This window comes from Alternaria burnsii (genome assembly GCF_013036055.1).
Source record: "Alternaria burnsii strain CBS107.38 chromosome Unknown 732, whole genome shotgun sequence".
NCBI lineage: Eukaryota > Fungi > Ascomycota > Dothideomycetes > Pleosporales > Pleosporaceae > Alternaria > Alternaria burnsii.
In genome coordinates this window covers 892,543-912,127 of record NW_024066113.1, presented here as the reverse complement: position 1 = coordinate 912,127, position 19,585 = coordinate 892,543, and the positions used below count along the sequence as shown (strand labels likewise).

At 51.5% G+C, this 19,585-nt stretch overlaps 9 protein-coding genes across 9 annotated transcripts; 6 read left to right on the top strand and 3 right to left on the bottom strand.

The window, feature by feature from the left end:
• Positions 1-1,990: 1,990 nt before the first annotated feature.
• Positions 1,991-2,331, top strand: GT037_005777 (uncharacterized protein; the record flags this gene model as incomplete). Its single annotated transcript, XM_038930824.1, has 2 exons — positions 1,991-2,155; positions 2,203-2,331. 2 exons carry the CDS (start codon positions 1,991-1,993, stop codon positions 2,329-2,331), a joined length of 294 nt encoding a protein of 97 aa, XP_038786513.1.
• A 1,858-nt stretch (positions 2,332-4,189) lies between these two features.
• GT037_005776 (60s ribosomal protein l33-a) lies at positions 4,190-4,550 on the bottom strand (the record flags this gene model as incomplete). Its single annotated transcript, XM_038930823.1, has 2 exons — positions 4,190-4,287; positions 4,337-4,550. 2 exons carry the CDS (start codon positions 4,548-4,550, stop codon positions 4,190-4,192), a joined length of 312 nt encoding a protein of 103 aa, XP_038786512.1.
• Positions 4,551-6,440: 1,890 nt separating this feature from the next.
• GT037_005775 (uncharacterized protein) lies at positions 6,441-7,223 on the bottom strand (the record flags this gene model as incomplete). The annotated part of the gene is made up of 4 exons (XM_038930822.1): positions 6,441-6,569; positions 6,628-6,793; positions 6,885-7,116; positions 7,211-7,223. The coding sequence occupies 4 exons, from the start codon at positions 7,221-7,223 to the stop codon at positions 6,441-6,443; spliced, it is 540 nt and encodes a 179-aa protein (XP_038786511.1).
• Positions 7,224-8,360: 1,137 nt separating this feature from the next.
• On the bottom strand, positions 8,361-9,391 carry GT037_005774 (n-terminal nucleophile aminohydrolase; the record flags this gene model as incomplete). Its single annotated transcript, XM_038930821.1, has 5 exons — positions 8,361-8,747; positions 8,798-9,010; positions 9,063-9,157; positions 9,258-9,320; positions 9,385-9,391. The coding sequence occupies 5 exons, from the start codon at positions 9,389-9,391 to the stop codon at positions 8,361-8,363; spliced, it is 765 nt and encodes a 254-aa protein (XP_038786510.1).
• Positions 9,392-9,732: 341 nt separating this feature from the next.
• On the top strand, positions 9,733-11,481 carry GT037_005773 (uncharacterized protein; the record flags this gene model as incomplete). The annotated part of the gene is made up of 1 exon (XM_038930820.1): positions 9,733-11,481. The coding sequence occupies one exon, from the start codon at positions 9,733-9,735 to the stop codon at positions 11,479-11,481; it is 1,749 nt and encodes a 582-aa protein (XP_038786509.1).
• A 383-nt stretch (positions 11,482-11,864) lies between these two features.
• On the top strand, positions 11,865-13,148 carry GT037_005772 (uncharacterized protein; the record flags this gene model as incomplete). The annotated part of the gene is made up of 1 exon (XM_038930819.1): positions 11,865-13,148. The coding sequence occupies one exon, from the start codon at positions 11,865-11,867 to the stop codon at positions 13,146-13,148; it is 1,284 nt and encodes a 427-aa protein (XP_038786508.1).
• Positions 13,149-14,788: 1,640 nt separating this feature from the next.
• GT037_005771 (uncharacterized protein) lies at positions 14,789-15,454 on the top strand (the record flags this gene model as incomplete). Its single annotated transcript, XM_038930818.1, has 2 exons — positions 14,789-14,860; positions 15,203-15,454. The coding sequence occupies 2 exons, from the start codon at positions 14,789-14,791 to the stop codon at positions 15,452-15,454; spliced, it is 324 nt and encodes a 107-aa protein (XP_038786507.1).
• A 28-nt stretch (positions 15,455-15,482) lies between these two features.
• On the top strand, positions 15,483-17,010 carry GT037_005770 (membrane anchor opy2 protein; the record flags this gene model as incomplete). Its single annotated transcript, XM_038930817.1, has 2 exons — positions 15,483-15,504; positions 15,566-17,010. The coding sequence occupies 2 exons, from the start codon at positions 15,483-15,485 to the stop codon at positions 17,008-17,010; spliced, it is 1,467 nt and encodes a 488-aa protein (XP_038786506.1).
• Positions 17,011-18,111: 1,101 nt separating this feature from the next.
• Positions 18,112-18,519, top strand: GT037_005769 (hydroxyisourate hydrolase; the record flags this gene model as incomplete). Its single annotated transcript, XM_038930816.1, has 1 exon — positions 18,112-18,519. One exon carries the CDS (start codon positions 18,112-18,114, stop codon positions 18,517-18,519), a length of 408 nt encoding a protein of 135 aa, XP_038786505.1.
• Positions 18,520-19,585: the final 1,066 nt, after the last annotated feature.

Genomic DNA, 19,585 nt, shown 5'->3' with positions numbered 1-19,585 from the left:
TAGCAAGACGGCTTCTCAGAATTGTGCTTTCAAAGTCTATGACGAGTCGTTGAGTCTGAGGAAACCAACACCTGGATGCAAACGTAGTTCCTGGCTGAAAGTGGTCGCCGTACCTTGCATGTAGAGTCCTACAACGATTTTCCGTACCTGACTGTGCTTTCCCTTGACACTAGTTGCAGCACTCGCAGGCCGCTTGAAAGTCCCCTGTGCGGTTCTGAATAGTTATAGTAAGTAGACGCTTTCCAACCTTGTATTAGGTGCGGAGCACCTCGGGCTGCGCCATCTTCCGCTGTCTTCCAATGAGGTCGGTGAAATGAGGGCACCGACTCAACTATGGCGTGATTACGCATTCGTGGTCGCAAGGGTACCTTGTGTGCCCGCAGAGAGGCCGGAAACCAGGTTCTTCTTTCCAAATCACAGCCCACGCTGCATCATTTTGTCTCATCCATCGAAGGACATGACGTAGGATAAGGTATTGCGATGGCGTTCTCTTGACGACGGATGCAAGGTGAGCTGGCGTATGGGGGGACTGCATGATACAATCTGCGGGGTAGTCCGGTGCATAGTTTGTTGTAATGTAGCTAGGCTTGCTATAAGAACGCGATGCTTATTGTTGTAATCGAACCTGGACGCTTGGATGTTGGGCATTGGGCACATGTTCGTGTAGTCGCACACGTGTACACGACTCATGCGGCGGTTCCAGAGCCGAGACCGCCGTTACGATGGAGCTCAGAAGACGATCCCATGTTTTCGAGGAATGATTCGCGCTCTACTTAGGTTTGTTGGGTGTGAGAGATGATCTATGCCGAAGTGAACAAAGCCCATGAACACCTCAGACAGGACAGCTTCACATTCGAGGCGATAACGAAGGGCATTGTCGACCACGTCCCTCTCACCATTGATGGTACATGCCGTAATCTATCCGCCCTTCCAGTAGCACCAAAGTAGATCATTGATGACAAGCGGGGTAGACCAGGCTTGCCTCACAGTTAGTTAGAGTATACTCGCCACATCGTGCTGGCGCTTAGTCCGTCTGCGGTAGAAGAAGCCCAATTGCCCGGGTACCGTCGTTGCGTCAACTAAGATACATAGGGTGAGTTCTGTAGGGTCTCGGCTCGGATCTTGGAATATGTGGAACTTGGAACATGCTCGTAGCTTGATGCATTCATACCCAGTGCGTCGCGTGCCTGGAGGGATCTCCCTGACGCGATCGCATCCTTCGCTTAACGGATCTAGCGGTGAAGCTACTTTGACCCAACTTTAGACACCGAGATACTTTTTTTTCATGCAGTGCGATTACCGTGGGGTGACTGGGTGTCACCTATCGTGGAAGCTCAGCCGGGGTATGGATCGGCATTGGGGGTCTCCGCCAGGGTGTCTCTCGTGTGAAGTCCGTTGCACTTGAAGGAACAATATCAGCCGGCTGACTTGGATCTCTGCGGAAGGGTGTAGAGGAAATGACCCATTGCAGAACTCGCCAGAGAGTATGGTGGCAAAGAGATCGTCTTTAAACACCCGTAGTCGTCCTGACAGAACACCACTCTGTAGACGTGGCAGCTGTGTTGGCCGCTTCAGATATTAGCGCCGAGATGTGAAGCATATCGAAACGGCCATAGTACTTCCAAGAGTAGCAGATATACCAAACAATGCAGCGGAATTATTATGAGTGGTCAACCTTGAAGGGTGTTGTGTGACCCGGTCTTCGTCGCTGCCCAATGGCGGTGATTGGGCTTCTGAGGCGAACAATGAGGCGAACGTCAGTGCGCGTCCACGCCCAACGGAGGGACTTAATCGCAGCCGATGCATCGCATCCTCATCCGGACTGGAACCGGTGTAGACAGAATGTATGCAACCGATTAGCCAGTCGCAAGGCTGCCGGTCAGATGTATAAGTTTTCTGCGTGCCCAACCTTACGATCATCTCCCAGCGCACGAACACATAATCCACCTAACAGATACCCTGTCGACGTGATTGCTCCAACATAAACATCATGGCTGTTCCCAACTCGTACTTTGTTCCAGGCTTTGGCATCTCGAGAGCTGTTATCCAGAGCGAAATACGCTACCATTGCGGCCCGGATGCAATCGTTCGACCATACACCTTCCAGGGACGCGACGGGTTTCTGATAACCACTATTGGACCACCATTGACCAAGGTAGCTTGACTCTACCATGACACTGTACTTGGAGGCTAACTCAACAGGCACAAATCGACGACCTAAAGTTGTCTTCCTTAGAATACGAAGAGAAACAGTCTCGCATCGCCGACGAGTCCAATGTCTTCGTAAACGCACCTATCCCAATAAATCAACGGATACGACGGAGTACATGACCGCGGCAGAGAACACAGCTGTGGATTTCGCTTCAGTTCCCGGTCTAGGAGTTCGAAGAGCATTCGCCCTATACCCATAGTTCCACGTATTATACGTTCAATCTCTTTTCGTCAAGTATTTTTTTTAGCGTGCATGTCTTCCCATGGCGGAAACGAGTCGACGAGTTTATGGTATACGGGTTTATATGAAGTCTCGGTATTTCGGTTTGGCGTCTTCGGTCTTGTCAGAATGGATAACACACTAGCCACCACTTTACTGTTGGAGGAGCGCAGCAAAATGTATTCTAGTCCCAACACGAAAGGGTCTTTTTGTTCATCGTATTTGCCAATGCGTCCACAAATGAGTGTGTATCCGTCTAAAGTTGAGCTTTCTTTGGGGTAAAATAGCCATTTTGCAGGATAGACGAGGTCTGAAGGCTATCGCTCTGGGCGTATAGGGGTACAGCAATATCTTCTTATAGGAAGGCGGTCTGGGGGCTATTTCTGATGTGATTCCAGTCTTGTTGTATTGATCTTGGCGGTTGATTATTGGCGTCTTGTCTTCTTGCCTCGCCAGACGACCAGGGTGAGGGAGTTTGGTGAGCGGAAATGTGAACTAAGAGTGTTGCCCAGCACTTGGGCATCCGGTCCGTCATGTATGCAACAACTATCTTGGCGAAAGGAAGCTGGAGGAACGGATTGGTGCCACGTCGCACATCTGACTCTTCATGTATACACACGCAATGAAAGAAAACAAGGACAAACCAGGTGTTGTTGAACTGTTGAGTTGTAGTGATGAGGCGGAGTGTGAGCCGCTTCCAGGACGCAGGGACGAGGGGCGTGTGATTGGTCTGCATGTAAGCGAGCCAGAGGCTGGTGAAGTGTCGTCACAAAACAACGCAGCATCCGTCACATCACGACCTGAAACAGCGCATAGGTATGTCTAGCTGAGATCGCCTACGCCAGTACAGATCTCAAGATCTGGCCCTGGCTCATGATTGCACGAGGCCACTCCTGGATGCGGTCCCTACGCATAGCACTACTCAGAGTGATTTGAGAGTGACTACGTCGAGGAAACCCGGTCTGACCGCTTGCGACATTGCAAAAATCTGGAAATTGTCTGGTTGATCTTTTCGTTGGTGTCTCGCCGAAAACCTACAACCTTGGTTTTTTGCTATGGTCCTAACGCGTTGAGGCCTAGTCTATCCCAGCGGCACTGAGAGAGCAGTAACCAATTTTTCACCTTGTCTCTCACAGTGTAACTTATCGCACGTACGACATGGACGCCAGGAGGTCGTTGTCGCATTCTGGATTGGAGTCGCGTGTCGGAGTTGTAGCGTCGCTGCCAGAAATCCACATACCCCGCATACCCACTTTCTCGCATCTGGCACCCACGCAGGATCACGGCACCACAAAATGATTTTGCTGAATAACAACTTACAGATTCTTCGATTTGTCATCAATCGGCTCAACAGCTGTAAGTCTTGGCACTTTGGCGGAGTGGTTAACGCGCTGGCCTGCTAGTCCTTCACAGGAAAGTCAGCCAGTTCCTTCGGGAGCGTGTGTTCGAATCACACAGGTGTCGCACTAACCTACTTTTTTGCACATTCTCGTAGATCGTGAGTAGTTATTTTTTTGGACATCAGAAGTACGGGAAGAGCATTAAGGCAATAATAACGCAGACGATTCCGCAGCGTTCCACGTCAAGGCTGTGCTCTCATACACACAGCCACATCCACACTCTTCCATAATATGAAATGTTTTTGCATTGTGCTGGGTATAATATATGAAATGTAGAATGCAACCTCCATCGTGGCTTTTAGCCGTTCTGAATCACCTCAACGCCGTCCCAATGCTATTCCGATTCATCCATCGACTCTTAAACTGAGCTGGGATACATCATAACCCTTAGGCTAGCACCAAACGACTTTGGCGGGAGGTTGTTCGCGAAAGAAGCGCGTACGACACCTGAATTGCCTGTTCTTGACTCAACATTTGTGACTTTGGCATGAGAAGATGTACAAACCATGTGTCCTGCGGATCTTGCCCCAGATCACGCGAGGACCATCCTCTTTGCTACCTGCAACGCGGTAGACGTACGCGACGCGCTTGCCGAGGTACCACTGCGCGTCTTGCGTGTTGTCGACACCTTCAAGCGTGAGGAGGCTCACGTTGGGGTTCGTGTTGCGTTTGCCGCGCTGGTAGCTGACATGGCGGGCTTTGACGTATACTGCACACATTGTTACTATGTGCACGACATCATTGCAGCCGTTTTTACTTACGGCGGTGACTCGTTTCTGAAGACATTGCGAATGTTGTACTTGTTTGTGTTGTGCTAGAGATTTTCGATCAATTGGTGCGCGTTCGGTAAAATGCTTACTTAGCGTTTACTACGGGTCGTCGAAGTTCAGACTACCACAACAGCTTATATCACAATCTGTATCCTCTCGCTCAAAATTAGCGCTTCTTCAATTGTGAGAGTCAATGAATCGTTCCCACGGAAGATTGCTTTACGTAGTGTGAATGAGCGTTGCCAGGCACAAGCTGGGGACGCAGCATTTTGGTCATGCTGTGATTTAGAGGAGAGAAGTAAGCATGATAAACAGCAAACATTAGAAGCCAAGGGTAGCAAGAAATCCCAAAATGGTTGTGCTCAATCACGAGGAACCTGTCACGACAAAAGCGCAAGATAGAGGTGACGCGGCAATATCGACTTCAAAATCCCATACATACCCAAACAAGTGGACATTTTCGCACCTGATATGCCGGTTCACGTCGTTTGCCGCGCCTACGCCGACACCTTCAAGTGCCCCTCTTCTGAATGTCGACCCCGCCTTCTAGTAATAGGCAGCTTAGCATCGTGCATCGGCGTCGCAACACTTATCGCACATGATATTCGTCCACTCGGTAGCGAAGCGTGGCTTGACACGCTAAGCCCACCGTCTTCGGGAACCCCGACGATCCCCTAGTCTTGTTCAAGCTCTGGCGTGCGGGAAGACGACGTAAGCGAACAGTATATCCGGAATCCTTGTTTGATAAGGCGATGCCGAATGCATGGAGCTTGGAACGGTGGATATGATGCTGGGCGGTGCATGATCGTGCATGGCGTCTCTGATGATGGTAGCTTTGTGCGATCGATGAGGAGTTTCTAGGAGCAACTACAGCGGTATTGCATTTTGGCTTGAGAGGGTTGCATCGTTGTGAAGCGCATTGGCACACAGTCATCGTTACTGCTCAGCCCTACTACTACGACGTAATGTAGCAGACGTCATACGCTAAGCATCTGCCCTACGACCAGCCGTTTGGTAGAAGCTCCGTTGCATGTCGTCCACGTGCATGACCGGTCGGCTCCGCTGTATGGGATTCGATGGTACGAGCTCGACTCGCAGGTGCCTGTCAAGCTGAAGGTTAGTGCGTAACGCTAAAGACAGTTGGTTCGAGTTACCCAAGTCGCCCTTGCTTCGGCTTCTGACTCTTGGTGAGGAGGTGGTTAGTATGGGTGTGTGTCTTTATGAGGTGGTGTCGAACGTGCTGGGATACCAATAGAAATTATAATATTGACATGAAAAGAAGCAAAGAGACGAATAGAATAGAAGAACTCAAGAGAGACTAGGACATGGAATGCAGCCTAAAAGCAGCGACTGATAGCAGATGGGTAAGAACAAAAGAAAGACTCCAATAAAGACCCATCGGTCATATATCCCCGAAGATTCCCATGCTTTTGCTATGCCATTCTTCGCATACCTGTTGACTTGCTGACCAGTCGCTTGTACTTCCCAGAAGAGAGGAACTTGTTCCATGCACCAAAAACTCCAGACGCCAACGCCAACGCTAAAGCAGGCTATCGTCCCAGGCTACCCCAAAGAAACAAGTGTGTGCTTTCCGAACAATGTGACCAGCACTGGAAATGGAGGAGTGATCGAGTGACCCGGACATACAAGAAGAACGCGCAAGCATAACCTGCCACAGGAGGGCTGTCCGACGAGAAATGTATGGAAAACGACGTAGATGTGACTGGGTTCACCGCGGTATGGAGAGACGGAGGTAGTCGTGAAGCGTTCCAGTAAAACGATCGTACCGTACAGTCGGGCCCGTTTTACGATCGAGTAGTGTCGTCGATGTCTGGATGCTCATCGTCGGGACATGAGTATCTGTTGAATCTGCGCCAGCGAAGGATCCTCGTTCAACCACTTGCCTTGTGCGGCATCCGCAGCACGCAGCGTGTTTTCTACGTAAGCATCGCTGATTGCGAGTAGTTCCTATGAATCGACTGTCAGCGGGGATCCTGTCAAGACTCGCAAGGCTCATCTAACGTACATTTCTCATCGTAGCATCAGCCTGCTGAAGCGCACCCAAATGGCTCGCATTGGGCTTCTGGCCTCGTAGGATGCTGTTGCGGCTGTTCATCCACCGGAGGCCAGCGTGAGCTCGTAAATAAGCACGTTGGCATTGAAAGCGTCGTACAGCCGCGTCTGTGATGATACTGCAGAACTTTGTCAGCTCTTCTTCCACACAGTGCATTACCTCTCTCTACACTCTCTCAACTTGACATGATATAGAAAGGAGTGACTCACGCCCTCAATTGCTGCTTCTCGGACTCGGGGTTCCCTGAACCCGAGCTGGCACTGCCAGAGAAAGGTGTCTGGAGGATACTCTGTGCCTCGCTGGTGCACTGTCTAAGCAGGGAGTAACCTTCAAGGTAATACTCTTCCGCAGTGGGTGTGGCGCGTAACTGAACGAGGTAGTGTTGTAGGTTGCGGAAGTCGGTCATGATCTCGGCAACGCGCATGGCACGGGCATCGTTGACTGTGATGGTGTCAGTCTGCGCAATCTTGATGGTAGTATGGTTTGGTGGTGTTGGAAAGATGAGAATCTCGTGCTGGAGCAGGATGAGACTTACGACCGTCAGACATTATGGCTCTGGTGTTTCGAAATGAAGATCGGCTAGCGACAGATTGTTGAAGTGGCTAATAAGAAGTAAGTTGTAGATGATGGAATGAAACTGAGGCTTGCTGCTGTGGATGAATGGTGAAGGGTGGCGGCGTGGCAAGTATTATATAGCATGTAGAAGACATGTATTCACGATGATGATGGTGGTAGTGTCCATGAGCAAGGCTCTCGATAGCGTAGGGTAGGAATAGCCATACCTGCAGGGCTGCTCCCGCCGCTACCATAAGGACGAGCTCCACTTTGGGACCGCGAGTAGCTCCCAGCTGTACTAGGGCCCTACCTCGATACACCACTCACAAACTGGCATCCCGCACTTGGAGGCTTGTGGAGAGGTGTGAGAATCGGCATAGTAACATGACCATCTGTATCAGTCTCCACTACAACGGGATAGCCAAACATGCAGGAACCGTGCGTCTGCGTCTAACCATGCCTATTTTCGACCCTCCGCTACCATTGCTCTCCAGCTGGAATGGACAGCGTTGTGCTGGACCTTTTCAGCAGCCCTAGAAGCGCCACATCGCGCAATGTAGTTTAGCGAGCAAGCCCTGGTAGCCTGCATCGGGTAACGCAGCCAAGCCAAGGCGTGTATCTCAGCCGCAGTACCCGCTCTGATTGGCTGATGCTTATAATTAGCTGTGCGGCCTTCGCGTGGTCGTCCGCTGAGTGTGAACGTGAAAAGTGCGTGCCCGCGTAGGGTTGAACCTGTGCTTTCAAACGAACAACGCTCGCGAAAGCCACGATCAGCCACGCGACGGCTGTGCTGGGCACTCCGACGACTAGGAGCCAGTAGTATGACGTCGATGGGACAGTTCCTGAGTTGTTGCAGACCGTTGCAGCTGAGGTGGTATGGAAATCTGGTGTCATGGGCAAGTTGAGTCATGGCTGAACTTACGACATCTTCTGGTCCCCGGTTCGGCTGCTTCGTTCACAGTTGCGCTTATGCAGGAGAGTACAGTCTAACGTCTTCATTCATGGTGCTGCTGGAGCACTTTTGACGTCTGAGAGGTCGTATCATGCTACCTGTTGTTATCGTCATGGTTCACGTCTCGGTCATACTTCAGCGACCCACATCCTCCTTACAGCCCCACGGCCGTGGCTCCTTAGTCCTTGTCTGCGATTGACTGCAGTCGCTCATCGATTTCTTCCTCGGTCAGCGCCCTGAAGGTTGGGTCTGTGCCCTCCTGTCCATTGGTCTTGGGCCCTCCTACAATACCGATCTCCAATTCGTTCTTCTTGAAATCGACCGAGAGGACAGTGCTCAATGCGGTGATTGCCAGCTCGACAACCTCCTCCCAGTTACCCTCAGCGTGCTCCTTGTTCTTCAGCTTCTTCTCGAGGAAATTGAGCGCCTCTTGCGTCTTTGGGCCAGAGGCTGTTGCCTTGTATCCTACGTAGTAGCCAGCTGGATCGCACTTGTACAATTGGGGACCAAATTCCGAGTCGAGAGAGATGAGGGTCGTGGCCACACCGAGCGGTCGCATATAAGCCTGTGGTTGCTTAGCATTAACTTGCACCTTGCTTCCATGTCACGACTTACGCGCTGTGTGTAGACCTGGCTGATGTTGGCTATCCTCTTGGCCAGCACGTCGCAGGGCATCTCGTAGCCGTACTTGTAGCGGAACTCGGCAGCCTCACCCCGCGCCCTGCTCACTGAAGCTCTCGCGTCGGCGATGGATCCGGTCATGACACAGCCGACTGAGGGTGACAGGCGGAAGATGTGGGACACGGAGGACGGGTCGATGAGCTTGTCCTGTGTGCAAGTGTCAGTACCATGTGCAGCCCTCGGCATCTGCCATACGTACGGGCACCTTCTTCTGCGAGATGACTACTGCACAGTCCTTGCCCCGCACGCCCAGTGATGTGATGTTTGCTGCCGTAATCGCCTTGAACGCATACTCTGGTGCACGTGTCAGTGGTGCTCGATGGGTGATGTGTGTGTGTGTGTGTGTGTGTGTGTGTGTGTGTGTGTGTGTATATGAGAGAGAGAGTGTGCGTACCGACTTGGTATAGACGACCTTGGTCCGAGAAGATGGTAATGTGTCGGTCGTAGCCTGCGCTTCCTGTATGACGAGGGCAGCTGTTAGCATGAATGCGGCAAACTCCAGGTTATAGCTTCCAACGCACCAGACATGATGGCGGGTCGTGGGGTTGGGTATTTGTAATGGACGTCTTCAGCTTCAGCACGAGGTTGCGGTAATCTGCGTAAGCTCTGCGGGCGGGTGCGGTCTCTGGGTCCAAGGCGAGGTTGTCGGCGTTGGCTGTCACTACACGCGTTGCTTGTGGCCTGGAGCTCTGGGATCGCCGTCACTTGGTCTGTGCCTTCCTAGCATCAGCCCCGAAATTCTCTGCCTGCGACCTCTCATTCGACCTTTCCATACTGGCAAGACGTTGTGCTTCAGCTGATTCGGTCATGCGCGATGCGATTTAACCTCTGCATCTAATGTTACAGATATCCATATTCCCCATCTGATCATGGCTCAAGACGGCGTCAGAGTTCCCGCTTGGAAGCGACTGGGTCTCGCCCTCAAGAACCAAACCTCGTCCGGAGTCGCCGTACCTGAGCAACAAACATCTTCTGCCGACCCACAACCATCTACAGCCTATAGTGCGCATGAGACGTCTCATGAGCCATCTGTTCCATCCGATGAGCCTGCCGTAAATGGCAAATCCTCAAAGCTTGGCAAGCGGAAACACCAACATGAGCCAGCCGACGACCATCAACAGGATGCTAAGAAGAGCCGGAACCATGTTGCCGAGAGCGAGGTGAATGGGGCCGTCAGCCACAGCCTTCCCGTTGTTCCAATCGTTCAAGGTGCTGAGGGAGATGCTGTCATGGAGGAAGCACCAGCATCAGGCAAGCCAATCAAAGGAGATTCGAATTATCGAAAGAAGAAAGAGAAGCCAGTCAAACGCCGGAGAGAGAAACATGATTCTCAGGATGGTGGTTCTCAACCTCAGGCGCGTCCAAAGCACGGATCCGCTACCTCACCAGATGAGCCGGCGTACGCGACAGCGCGCCCAACTTTACTTGCTTCCGCAGAGCTAGATCACACCGACACTACCGCAACCCTGACACCGCAGAAGCTCACCAAGAAATCCAATCGAAAAGACGCTTCAGGTTCACCCCCATTAACGGACCGAAGAAAGTCTGTCGCGTTCACTCCGGACACCAAAAAGTCTGACGGCAACACTGGTCAGGACTACTTTAAAGCCTGGGTTGCTGAACAGAAAGGAACTGGAGCCGTCTCTCAGCCACCAGAAGTCTCTAACTTTGTTCTACACTCTCTGATCGCTGAGGAAGAGAAGACTGCTAGAAGGAACGGACAATTGGACAAGAAGCAGACGACGGTAGAAGCAGAAGCAGAAGCAGAAGAAGCCCCTAAACCGAAAACAGCAGACACTACATCTGAAGAGAAACCAACACCAAAGCCTTCACACAAGCCTGTCGAAGCAAGCACAACCTCAACGCCAGCGCCAGCGCCAAAGGGCAAAAAGAAGGATCCTTCCGTATATATTGCCTACCTTACACAATACTACAACGATCGCGACAACTGGAAGTTCAACAAAGCGAAACAGAACGACGTTGTTGATAACGCCTTGAACATCTTCCGCATTCCTAATGAACAAACTGACGCCTTAGTTGAATATGTCGCTGGTCTAAAGGGAGCTGGTGTAATCGATCGCTTACGTGAACGCTGCAGAGCAACAGTCAAAGATCTTGAGGAGCAAGACGCTCAGATGAACGAAGCTGATGCTAAGAAGGTTGCTCAGGAGGACGCAGAGCATGAGCGGATTCTTAAGGAGCGGAAACGGAGGAAGACAGAGGGCGACATGACAGACCTCGCGAACCACGAGTACAGCCCTGGCTTTATTCGACGACTACAAAGGCGACGAGCGGAAGCGCTCCTTAACGCTTTGGGTCGCGCTGCGCCTGTGTCACCTGCCGTGAATCCGAAGTCAAGCATCAATCCGCTGGTGCAGCATGTTGAGCCAGCGAAACCGATCGCGCGAAAGAGAAAGCGTAGGACAGAAGTCTCTAGTGATGAGAGCAGCTCGGACAGTAGCGATGATGATAGCTCTGACTCTGAAGCTAGCAGCGACTCAGAGTCAGGATCTGACAACGAACTTCCTGCGAAGAGCACAACTAGCTCTGGAAGCTCGTCAGAGAGCAGCGACAGCGACAATGATAGCGATAGCGATAGCGATGGAGACAGCGATTAGGTGAAAATGTGGATGATGGAAACGAACGAAGATAGTACCATCAATGTTGTCTTTTCGATCATTGTGGGAGACAGGCGCGAAGCTGACATGACATTGTGCTGCTTATGCTGCTGCACATGTACATACCCAATGTGCTCGGAAGTTAGCCTCTCTTCCGAGTTTTAAATACCAAAGGCATCTGAAAGTACTGGCCTGAAGTTCAGTAGCATTTCCTACAGTACATTGTGCATACCCAATCGATGCATGTACGAGACCCAACATGGTTAGTGCATCGTCGACGTGCATCGGGATCCCCGCGTATTTGCCTCCACACACTACACGAACTTTCGTTGATTGCTTCACTATCAGTACCAGACCTATTACAACAAGCAGTACCCCAATCCATGGCATTACCACATCTTCCCACCGAACTGATCGAGCACATAACCTCCTATCTTGACCTCCCAACCAGTTGTTCCCTCCGTCTCACCAGCTCATCTCTCAGCGAACAAACCTCACATGTATTCAAAGACCGCTTCTTCTACCAACACACTTTACAATGGACTCAAGAAGCCTTCTCTAGATTACAGGAGATGACTTCACACTCACACTTTGGCAACGGCCTGCGACATCTCATCGTAGACGCCACACCTCGCCACTCGATTCATCTTTGGCAAACACAAACACACATCTCAAATACTCAGGGTATATCCACGCCCTACGGAGTCGTATCAGCCACCCGTGGTCTGGAAGAAAAGTGGGCAGCTGATAGCAAGGTAGCAGATGATATAGCTACCTTCTTTAGCGAAACGAGGTTCGATCGGAAGTGCCTAGTAAGCCTCTTCGAGAGATTGGAGCAGCTAGAGTCCGTTACCTTTGCGTACGAAGGCATGGATGATAGGTACGCCAAATTCGCAACAAGGTACTGTAAGAGCAGCCAGCATGAGATGTCTCGGCCCTTTGTATCCACCATGTCTGCTATCGCGACGTCCAAGATACAAGTTCGCAGCATCAAACTTGATAGCGTGCAAACGTTTGGTGCTGTGGGCATCGGAAGACTTGAGAACATAGCACCCTCGCTTCGCCATTTCGACCACGCTTTCGAGAAGCTAGGTACGCTGCAGTTGCATTTGAGGGATCTGCGGTCTTCGCATTCGGGTTTCGAATTGGAGGCTCCACGCGCACCTTTTGTAGTACGGTTCCTGGCCAAGGCGCGGAATGTGAAGAGACTGGAACTCAGCTGCTATAGCAGTTTGGAAGGCAATGTCTTTGGGGAGATGGCACGACATTGTCGGTTCGAGAAGTTGGAGATGTGCAAACTGTCGACTATGCGTATACAGGCGGCGGAAGATCTTCTCGCTTTTCTTCAGCCATCCGAGAAGACGCTTGCTACTCTTAGTCTGGTCAACATTCTTCTCTCTGATGAGGTTACTACGTGGATGGATCTTCTCAGCACTATCGCTTCGTCAGAGGATGTTCTACCAAAGCTGGATAATTTTTCTCTAGGCAACATGTTTACCCTAAACAGGTTCAACATTTGGTTGAAAGGAAAGAGAGGGTTGTGCTGTGTTGGCGAGGACTGGCGGGGCCAGTTGTTCGACGCCATTAGCGAAATCGAGGAGCGACCCCCGGAACTAATATGGGGTATGGTCGCTGTCGTGTATCCATTTGTTGGGTTCGGCGTGTAAAATACATCAGACAATAGGTAGAACTTCTAACAGATACTGCACTGAGGCTGTGAACCTTCTAGGTATAGTTGATGAAGATTCGAATATACGTCTCCTTCTCTCATGTTTGCTTACTGACATCGGGTGTATGACGTGCAACAACCAGACAGGCGCACAAGTACGTCTATTCTAAATAGCTAGCGCCTGACTAGAACAGAAACCCTCTATCAAGTTGGCTTGCTTCTCATGTATATCATCTAGGCAAAAGAGAAATCGTCAGCGACGCAGTAGAGCAACTTTGAGAAACTTTGATATCAACACATTTTGCCAGCCTATATGTCGAATCAGAATGATACCAGCATGGAAAGAAGTATGACAGGCGCGACCTTAAGACAGATGACGAAGGTGGCCGTGCGAGTAGTAGGTCCCCGAGGATCGCGAGCGATGTGTGATAACCTTTAACTGTGGCCCGATAGCCGTTTCGCATTGCGAACCAGTGACGGACCGCCTCGGCCGTTATTGCGAAGTGGGTCAGATCGCAGAGCCGATCAGCTCAGTTCCCTGCAAAGCATGAAGTAGTTCAAAAGTAAGTCGTCCACTGTCAGAGCCCAGTCTAGGAATCCATGAGCACAAACAACTTTACGCGGCACCGATATGGTAGTATTCGGGTAATGTACATGTTACATGACGGACAGTTCAAAGGGAGATTACTGTGGTGATGAAATTTCAGCAAGACTGTTATTACTTCACACCTATATCATGGTCGAGCAAATCTCGGATGTCAGCAACGGCAAAGCTGACATGAGTGTTCAGCGTCGCATCGTAGCGGTCTCGACCCTTCGCGATCAGCAAGCGTTGAACGGGAGATAATCACCGATGGGTAGTGCAAGGGATACCCCATAACACAGCCAGTACAATAGCAGAAGACTGTGGTACAAAAGTTTCGCACCCCTTGGTCTGACTGGTTGGCGAAGGGAAATGAAAGGGCGGATGCGGAATAACCCCACAGAAAAGGATAAAAATGGACGGCCGTGGTTGGTCGTGTTTCGCATGCATGTTAGCAGTCCGACAAGCCTGCCGAGCAGCATGGGCGGGCAGCATTCTTGCGGTACCTGCGGCTGTAATGGGCTTGACAGGTGCTCAACCAGAGTAGAGGAAGTGTTGCAGATGGGTGGAGCTTTCGGCCAGCTGGGTGGATATGTTTGTGGGAAAGGATACATGCATCCTGAGGCTTGAAAGTGGCTTGCGCGGAATCTGAGGTGTCGCCGTGAATGGGTCAGCAAATGCCATTAGTATCCAGTAGCATGAGTTGGTGAAGGCGTTGCACGTGTGTGGGAGATAAGGTGGATGCTCGATATATTGGCCCTGCGGAGAGACGAATCTAGACGCACAGGTTGGTTATTTATCCAAGAACGAAGGGCCAATAAGGGCTGGGGGAGGCTCTGCTAGCGGCAGCAGCCGCGTACCTCGCCAGCAGCGACGTCCCGGTCAGCACCGGCTGCAGATGGGGTGCAAGTGTGTGCAGCATTCTGCAAGACGTGGTGAAAGAGGTGAGAGGCGCACGAGTACGGGTGATGTGGTGCAAAGTGGTGATATGGGCCTTTGATGCTGGGGCAGGCGTTCGCAGGCACGGCTAAGGCTGCAAAAAATAGATTAAGGTTATGCACCACGAGGGCGGCTTGACCAAGAACGGCCGTGGCTCTGGTGCCAGTCAGCTGCATCAAAGAGAGCAGGTAGATATCGTCGTGTTCCCCTCCGCAACGCTTCGAGTCGGCGGCAACACCATCGCTACCCTGAGGCAACGACAAAAAGAAGAGCGTTTCGGACATTTTTGCTGTGCACATCGACATTGTCGCCCGCCTGCACACCTCATCCTCTGGCCCCAGCGGGAAAGGACGAAACACGCGCGGCTTCCTCAGCGAGCCAGGCCCTGACCCACCCCCAACACACAACCCGACCAAAGGCGCCGGCCGGCACACGCTCATCTTACCACGCTACTGCGCCCTCGTCCTCAGGTTTCCTCACCACCTTTGCGCCGCATCACGCTTTTTGCTTCTTTGTTGCGTCGCCCGCAGCCCGTCTTTGTTCCTAGTCACTCGTTATACACCCTTCTGCTCGCCTTGTTCCTGTCCGCCTCGCCGTTGCCGCCACTCGCACCCGGCTCGCTCGTCCTTATTACCGCCGTCCGCTGCATCGCTCTTTCCTTATCCCCCGTCACCAGACACACGCCAACCACCCAGAAGCGTCGCACCGTGCTCTTTTTCCGCAGTACGACACAGACAGAGCCCGACAGCGTCGCACATTGCTTCTTAACCTGGGGCTGCTGATCCCCTAACCACCCCAACCACCGTTGCCATGTCTATCCGTGCGCTCAGAGGTACGATCTGCGACCCTGCAGCGACATGACAGCATCTGACAGAAAACTAACATGATGCCAGACGCGGAAAACGTCTTCCGGATAGAAAAGCGATGCGTTGCATGTGAACAGGCACCGCTCTCGTGCGAAGGCATCAAATGTCCTGCCAACCAGGTCTGCGTACAAAACTCACGAACATGCGACCAGTGCGCCTCCGTAGGCTGCCAGTTCGACCCCACTGCCGGCGATGCTGCCCCTAGCAAACCAAACGTCGGCGCCATAGCCGGAGGTGTCATTGGAGGCGTCGCCTTCATCGCCATTCTCACATTCGTCGTATGGAAGTACTGTCTGAAGGGCAAGAGGAGGCCAATGTCACAGCAGAGTGAATGGCAAGATGTCGACATGTCACAGCAGGAGAAGGTGGACAACGACTTCCAGTCACGGCGGAGCGCGCGCGCATCTACACACACCGTTGCCTCGATGGCCTCGTCCGTCCTTACCCGTGCCTCCAACATCATCCAAATCGCCTACATTCCCGGTGTCACGAACCGCTCAGGACCCGGATCGCCCGACCTGCTCGTTCCGCCCGTTCCTCCGATTCCTGCCATGTCGCCTTCGTCTGGCATGAGCACCCCGTACTCGACCGCCGACCAGCACTTCTTCGTTCCTGACTTCCGCGACTCGATGATGTCCTCCAGCACCGCCGGCCGCACAAGCATCGCCCCAAGTCTCGCTCAACGAGGCAGCGTTGCATCGACCATGTACCGACAAAACGCCATCGTATCTCCACTCCCTGCTCAGACCATCGTACGCGGAAAGGCAGCTGTCGTCAGCGTCAAGTCAACTGCGACCAATAGTCCCGCAGAGACTCCAAGCATGGAAACACCACCCGTACCTCAAATCGATCCCAAGCACACTGTAAAGCCCATCCGCATCCACATGCCTGGTATCAGTCCCGCAAACTCCGTCCGAAGTACCGCACAACTTGGCCCTGTCCGAGCACTCAACATCACCAAGAAGAAGAGCTCCGACATCACACCACCCAAGAGCTCCTCGAACTCAACAAACAGCGCAGACCGAACCCTCGTCAACACCCCCGAAGTCCTCGTACCCTCTGCGCGACCACTCACCGGCTACTCAACAGCCTCATCAGATGACGGCGCTGCGCACTCGCGTGCACGCAGGGGAAGCTTAGCATCCGACTCCGGCGACGACTCTGACGATGACCACAAGCGTGCGCGACAGACCCTTCTTCGCAGCAACTCGGGCAGTGACCGTGATTCAGAATACACTGAATTCCAGGATAGCACACCTACCAAGGACCGAAGTCCTTTCACAGACAGCTCGTCGCTCGAACCGCCACGACCGATGATGTCGCAGCGTATCACCTCGTACGATACTGAGCGAGGCTTGCGCACACCCATGACGCCTATTGTAGAGGAAGCGTCAGCGTCGAAACGTGGCAGCACCGTCTCAAATAGGAGGGACCAGAGTCCTTTCTCCGATAACAACAAGAGCGAGTTGTAAATGAGGTTCTTTGTTCAACCTGCAAAGACATCAAGCCATTGCGGCAATCACAGTTTCCTTACAATTCTCTTCTATCGAAGATCTGGGCATTACGACTCCCGAGATCTGGCATCTCGCATGCATTAGTCCAACTTTCGTTTTTTTCATTCATTGATATCCAAGCATCTTTCTGTCATGATCTGATTGATCTTCAACTTAACGTCTAGCTTTGACGGACGTAGTGCGATGACCACCGCACGGCTTTATATTCCTGTATGTATGTATTTCGAGCGCTGAGCGAGCAAGCGAAGCGACGTGGATGGAAAGGATTGGAATAAGTAGGATGGGAGATAGGCTGAAATGAAGATATCGACACTACCCCATTACCATCAAACTCTTTTGACTTACTTCAGTGACATGATTGTAGAAATGATAACCATAGAGCTTGGACTAATCAGATGTTTCAACGTGTTCTAGATATAGCGTCTGAAGTGCATCGGAAGCACAGACAGCCGCATTGTGAGACGGCTCTATCCGCGGCACTGGTACATGTGTTCTGCACAAACGTCTTCTATTATACATTGTCGCACGCTGCGCTACCTGTACACTGGTGGCATAGAACTGTTGTATAATGCAAGCTACCGCTGTAACTCACCTAAAGTACGACGACGAGATGGAGATGAGACAGGTGCTACTAACGACCGGACACATATGTGGAGCATGTCGAGAATAAGGTGGATCTGCATGCGGGACGCGGTTCTGGTCAGGTACGCGGCGTCCGGCGTATACAGAAACGGGCGTTGAACAGCATCGGGGAGCTCCGAAGTGGGCTGGAGGGGTAGCTAGCTGTAGGTAGCTACCGCGACGGGAGTAACAGCAGAAAGATACAATAAGTCTTTCTTTTCGTAATTGTCGCTTCTATTGTTATCACTCGCTCTACTCTTCCACAGTATTCAGGTTTCGAATCGTCTTCTGAATATTTACGTCCACATCCTCTCACATACCCCATCAGCTGCATAGCTTCACGACTAACGCATGTCCACCACCAGCGCATCGGCCCGCATCAAAGCCCTCTCAACCCACCTTTCCGTGCCACCTCAGCATTCGATGTCTACTCCAAGCATGTCTACAGAAAAGAAACCCCCAATTACCTGCCATGTCCTCGATACGACCCTGGGTCGCCCCGGCCCAAATATACCCGTCACCCTCACCTTACATCCCGCTACAGCAGCAAACGCAGAGAGCCCTACAAAATTCAGCGGCCTGACAAACACCGACGGGCGCGTAGTCTCCTGGACACCTTCCTCACCATTCTCCTCCGCCAGCTTAGAAGAAGTCTTCAAACAAGAAGGCGACCAGAAGTACACACTGTCGTTTGATACCGAGGCATATTTCGGGGAGAGGGGAGTGAAGACTTTCTTTCCGGAGGTAGAGGTCAAATTCTTGGTTAGGCAGGAGGCAAAAGGGGAGCATTATCATGTGCCGGTGCTGTTAGGGCCCTTTGGATATACTACGTATCGGGGAAGTTGAGAGGTCGCTATATTAGGTATATGACTTTTGCCTTTACATGGGAGGGTTGTAGATGGCCAAGGACAGAGTCAGGGGCTGCCGTTGCTCGAACTGAATCGAGGGGACCATGAGTACTCTCGGACAGTTCTCTTTCATCCCTCCACTTGATGAGCATAGTGTATTGTAGTTATTACGTTTTGATACTGAGACGTAGGCGCAACGCTGTTTGGGAACTCGGACGATGATTGCAATGCAGGTATACATCACAAACACGTACATTGATTGACAGGCGACTGAGAACATCCGTTTGATTCATCGATTGTAGCAAATGCCACAGCAAGCATGGTCTATATGTTTTATCTTACATCGTTACAGTCTTTTCTACCTTCATATCTCATACTTGAGTCACTTGATATACCTATGTATACTTGAAAATTGCTTGATTTGCTCGATTTGCTATTGTTAGCACGTTGGTTTTGACTGAAGTCAAGAGAAGAGCACATCTCATGCTTCACCACACCGCATTCTCTCTAGGCTTTGAGAAGCGCTACTGCTTCACACCAGCATCTTCTCAGATCACTCCAAGACTACCCATTGGTTCCCGGTCACTTGCATCGGTCGATGGTAAAAGGATATCGAAGTAATGCAAAGGTGTATTTGGTAGAATCTGATGCCGCGACGTTTCGCATAGTATTGGAAAGTAAAAGTAAAAGCATGTGGTGTATGGAGATGGGTCCGGTTGGTGTAGTAGCACCTATCAAAAGCATCAATGTGTAGGTTTCAGACAAAACTAGACCATGACATACATGCTCCGTACGGAACAAGCACATGTGTATCGATCAATACGCAAGTATGGCGAGACTCAATGGCTACACCGTCGTCGTTATGCAGCAGGAGAGATCGGTTATCAACAATTACGTCACAATTAAGCTTTGCCGTACACACTGCTGCACGCTCGACGCGCTACGTGCGGACGGTTGTTCGCTCGCATGAGCCAGATGTATGAAATCAAGAAGCAATAGGGTACGGGGAAGCGGAAAAGCCGTCCTCCCTAACGTCCATGATACACGTCTGCATGTCGTAGACT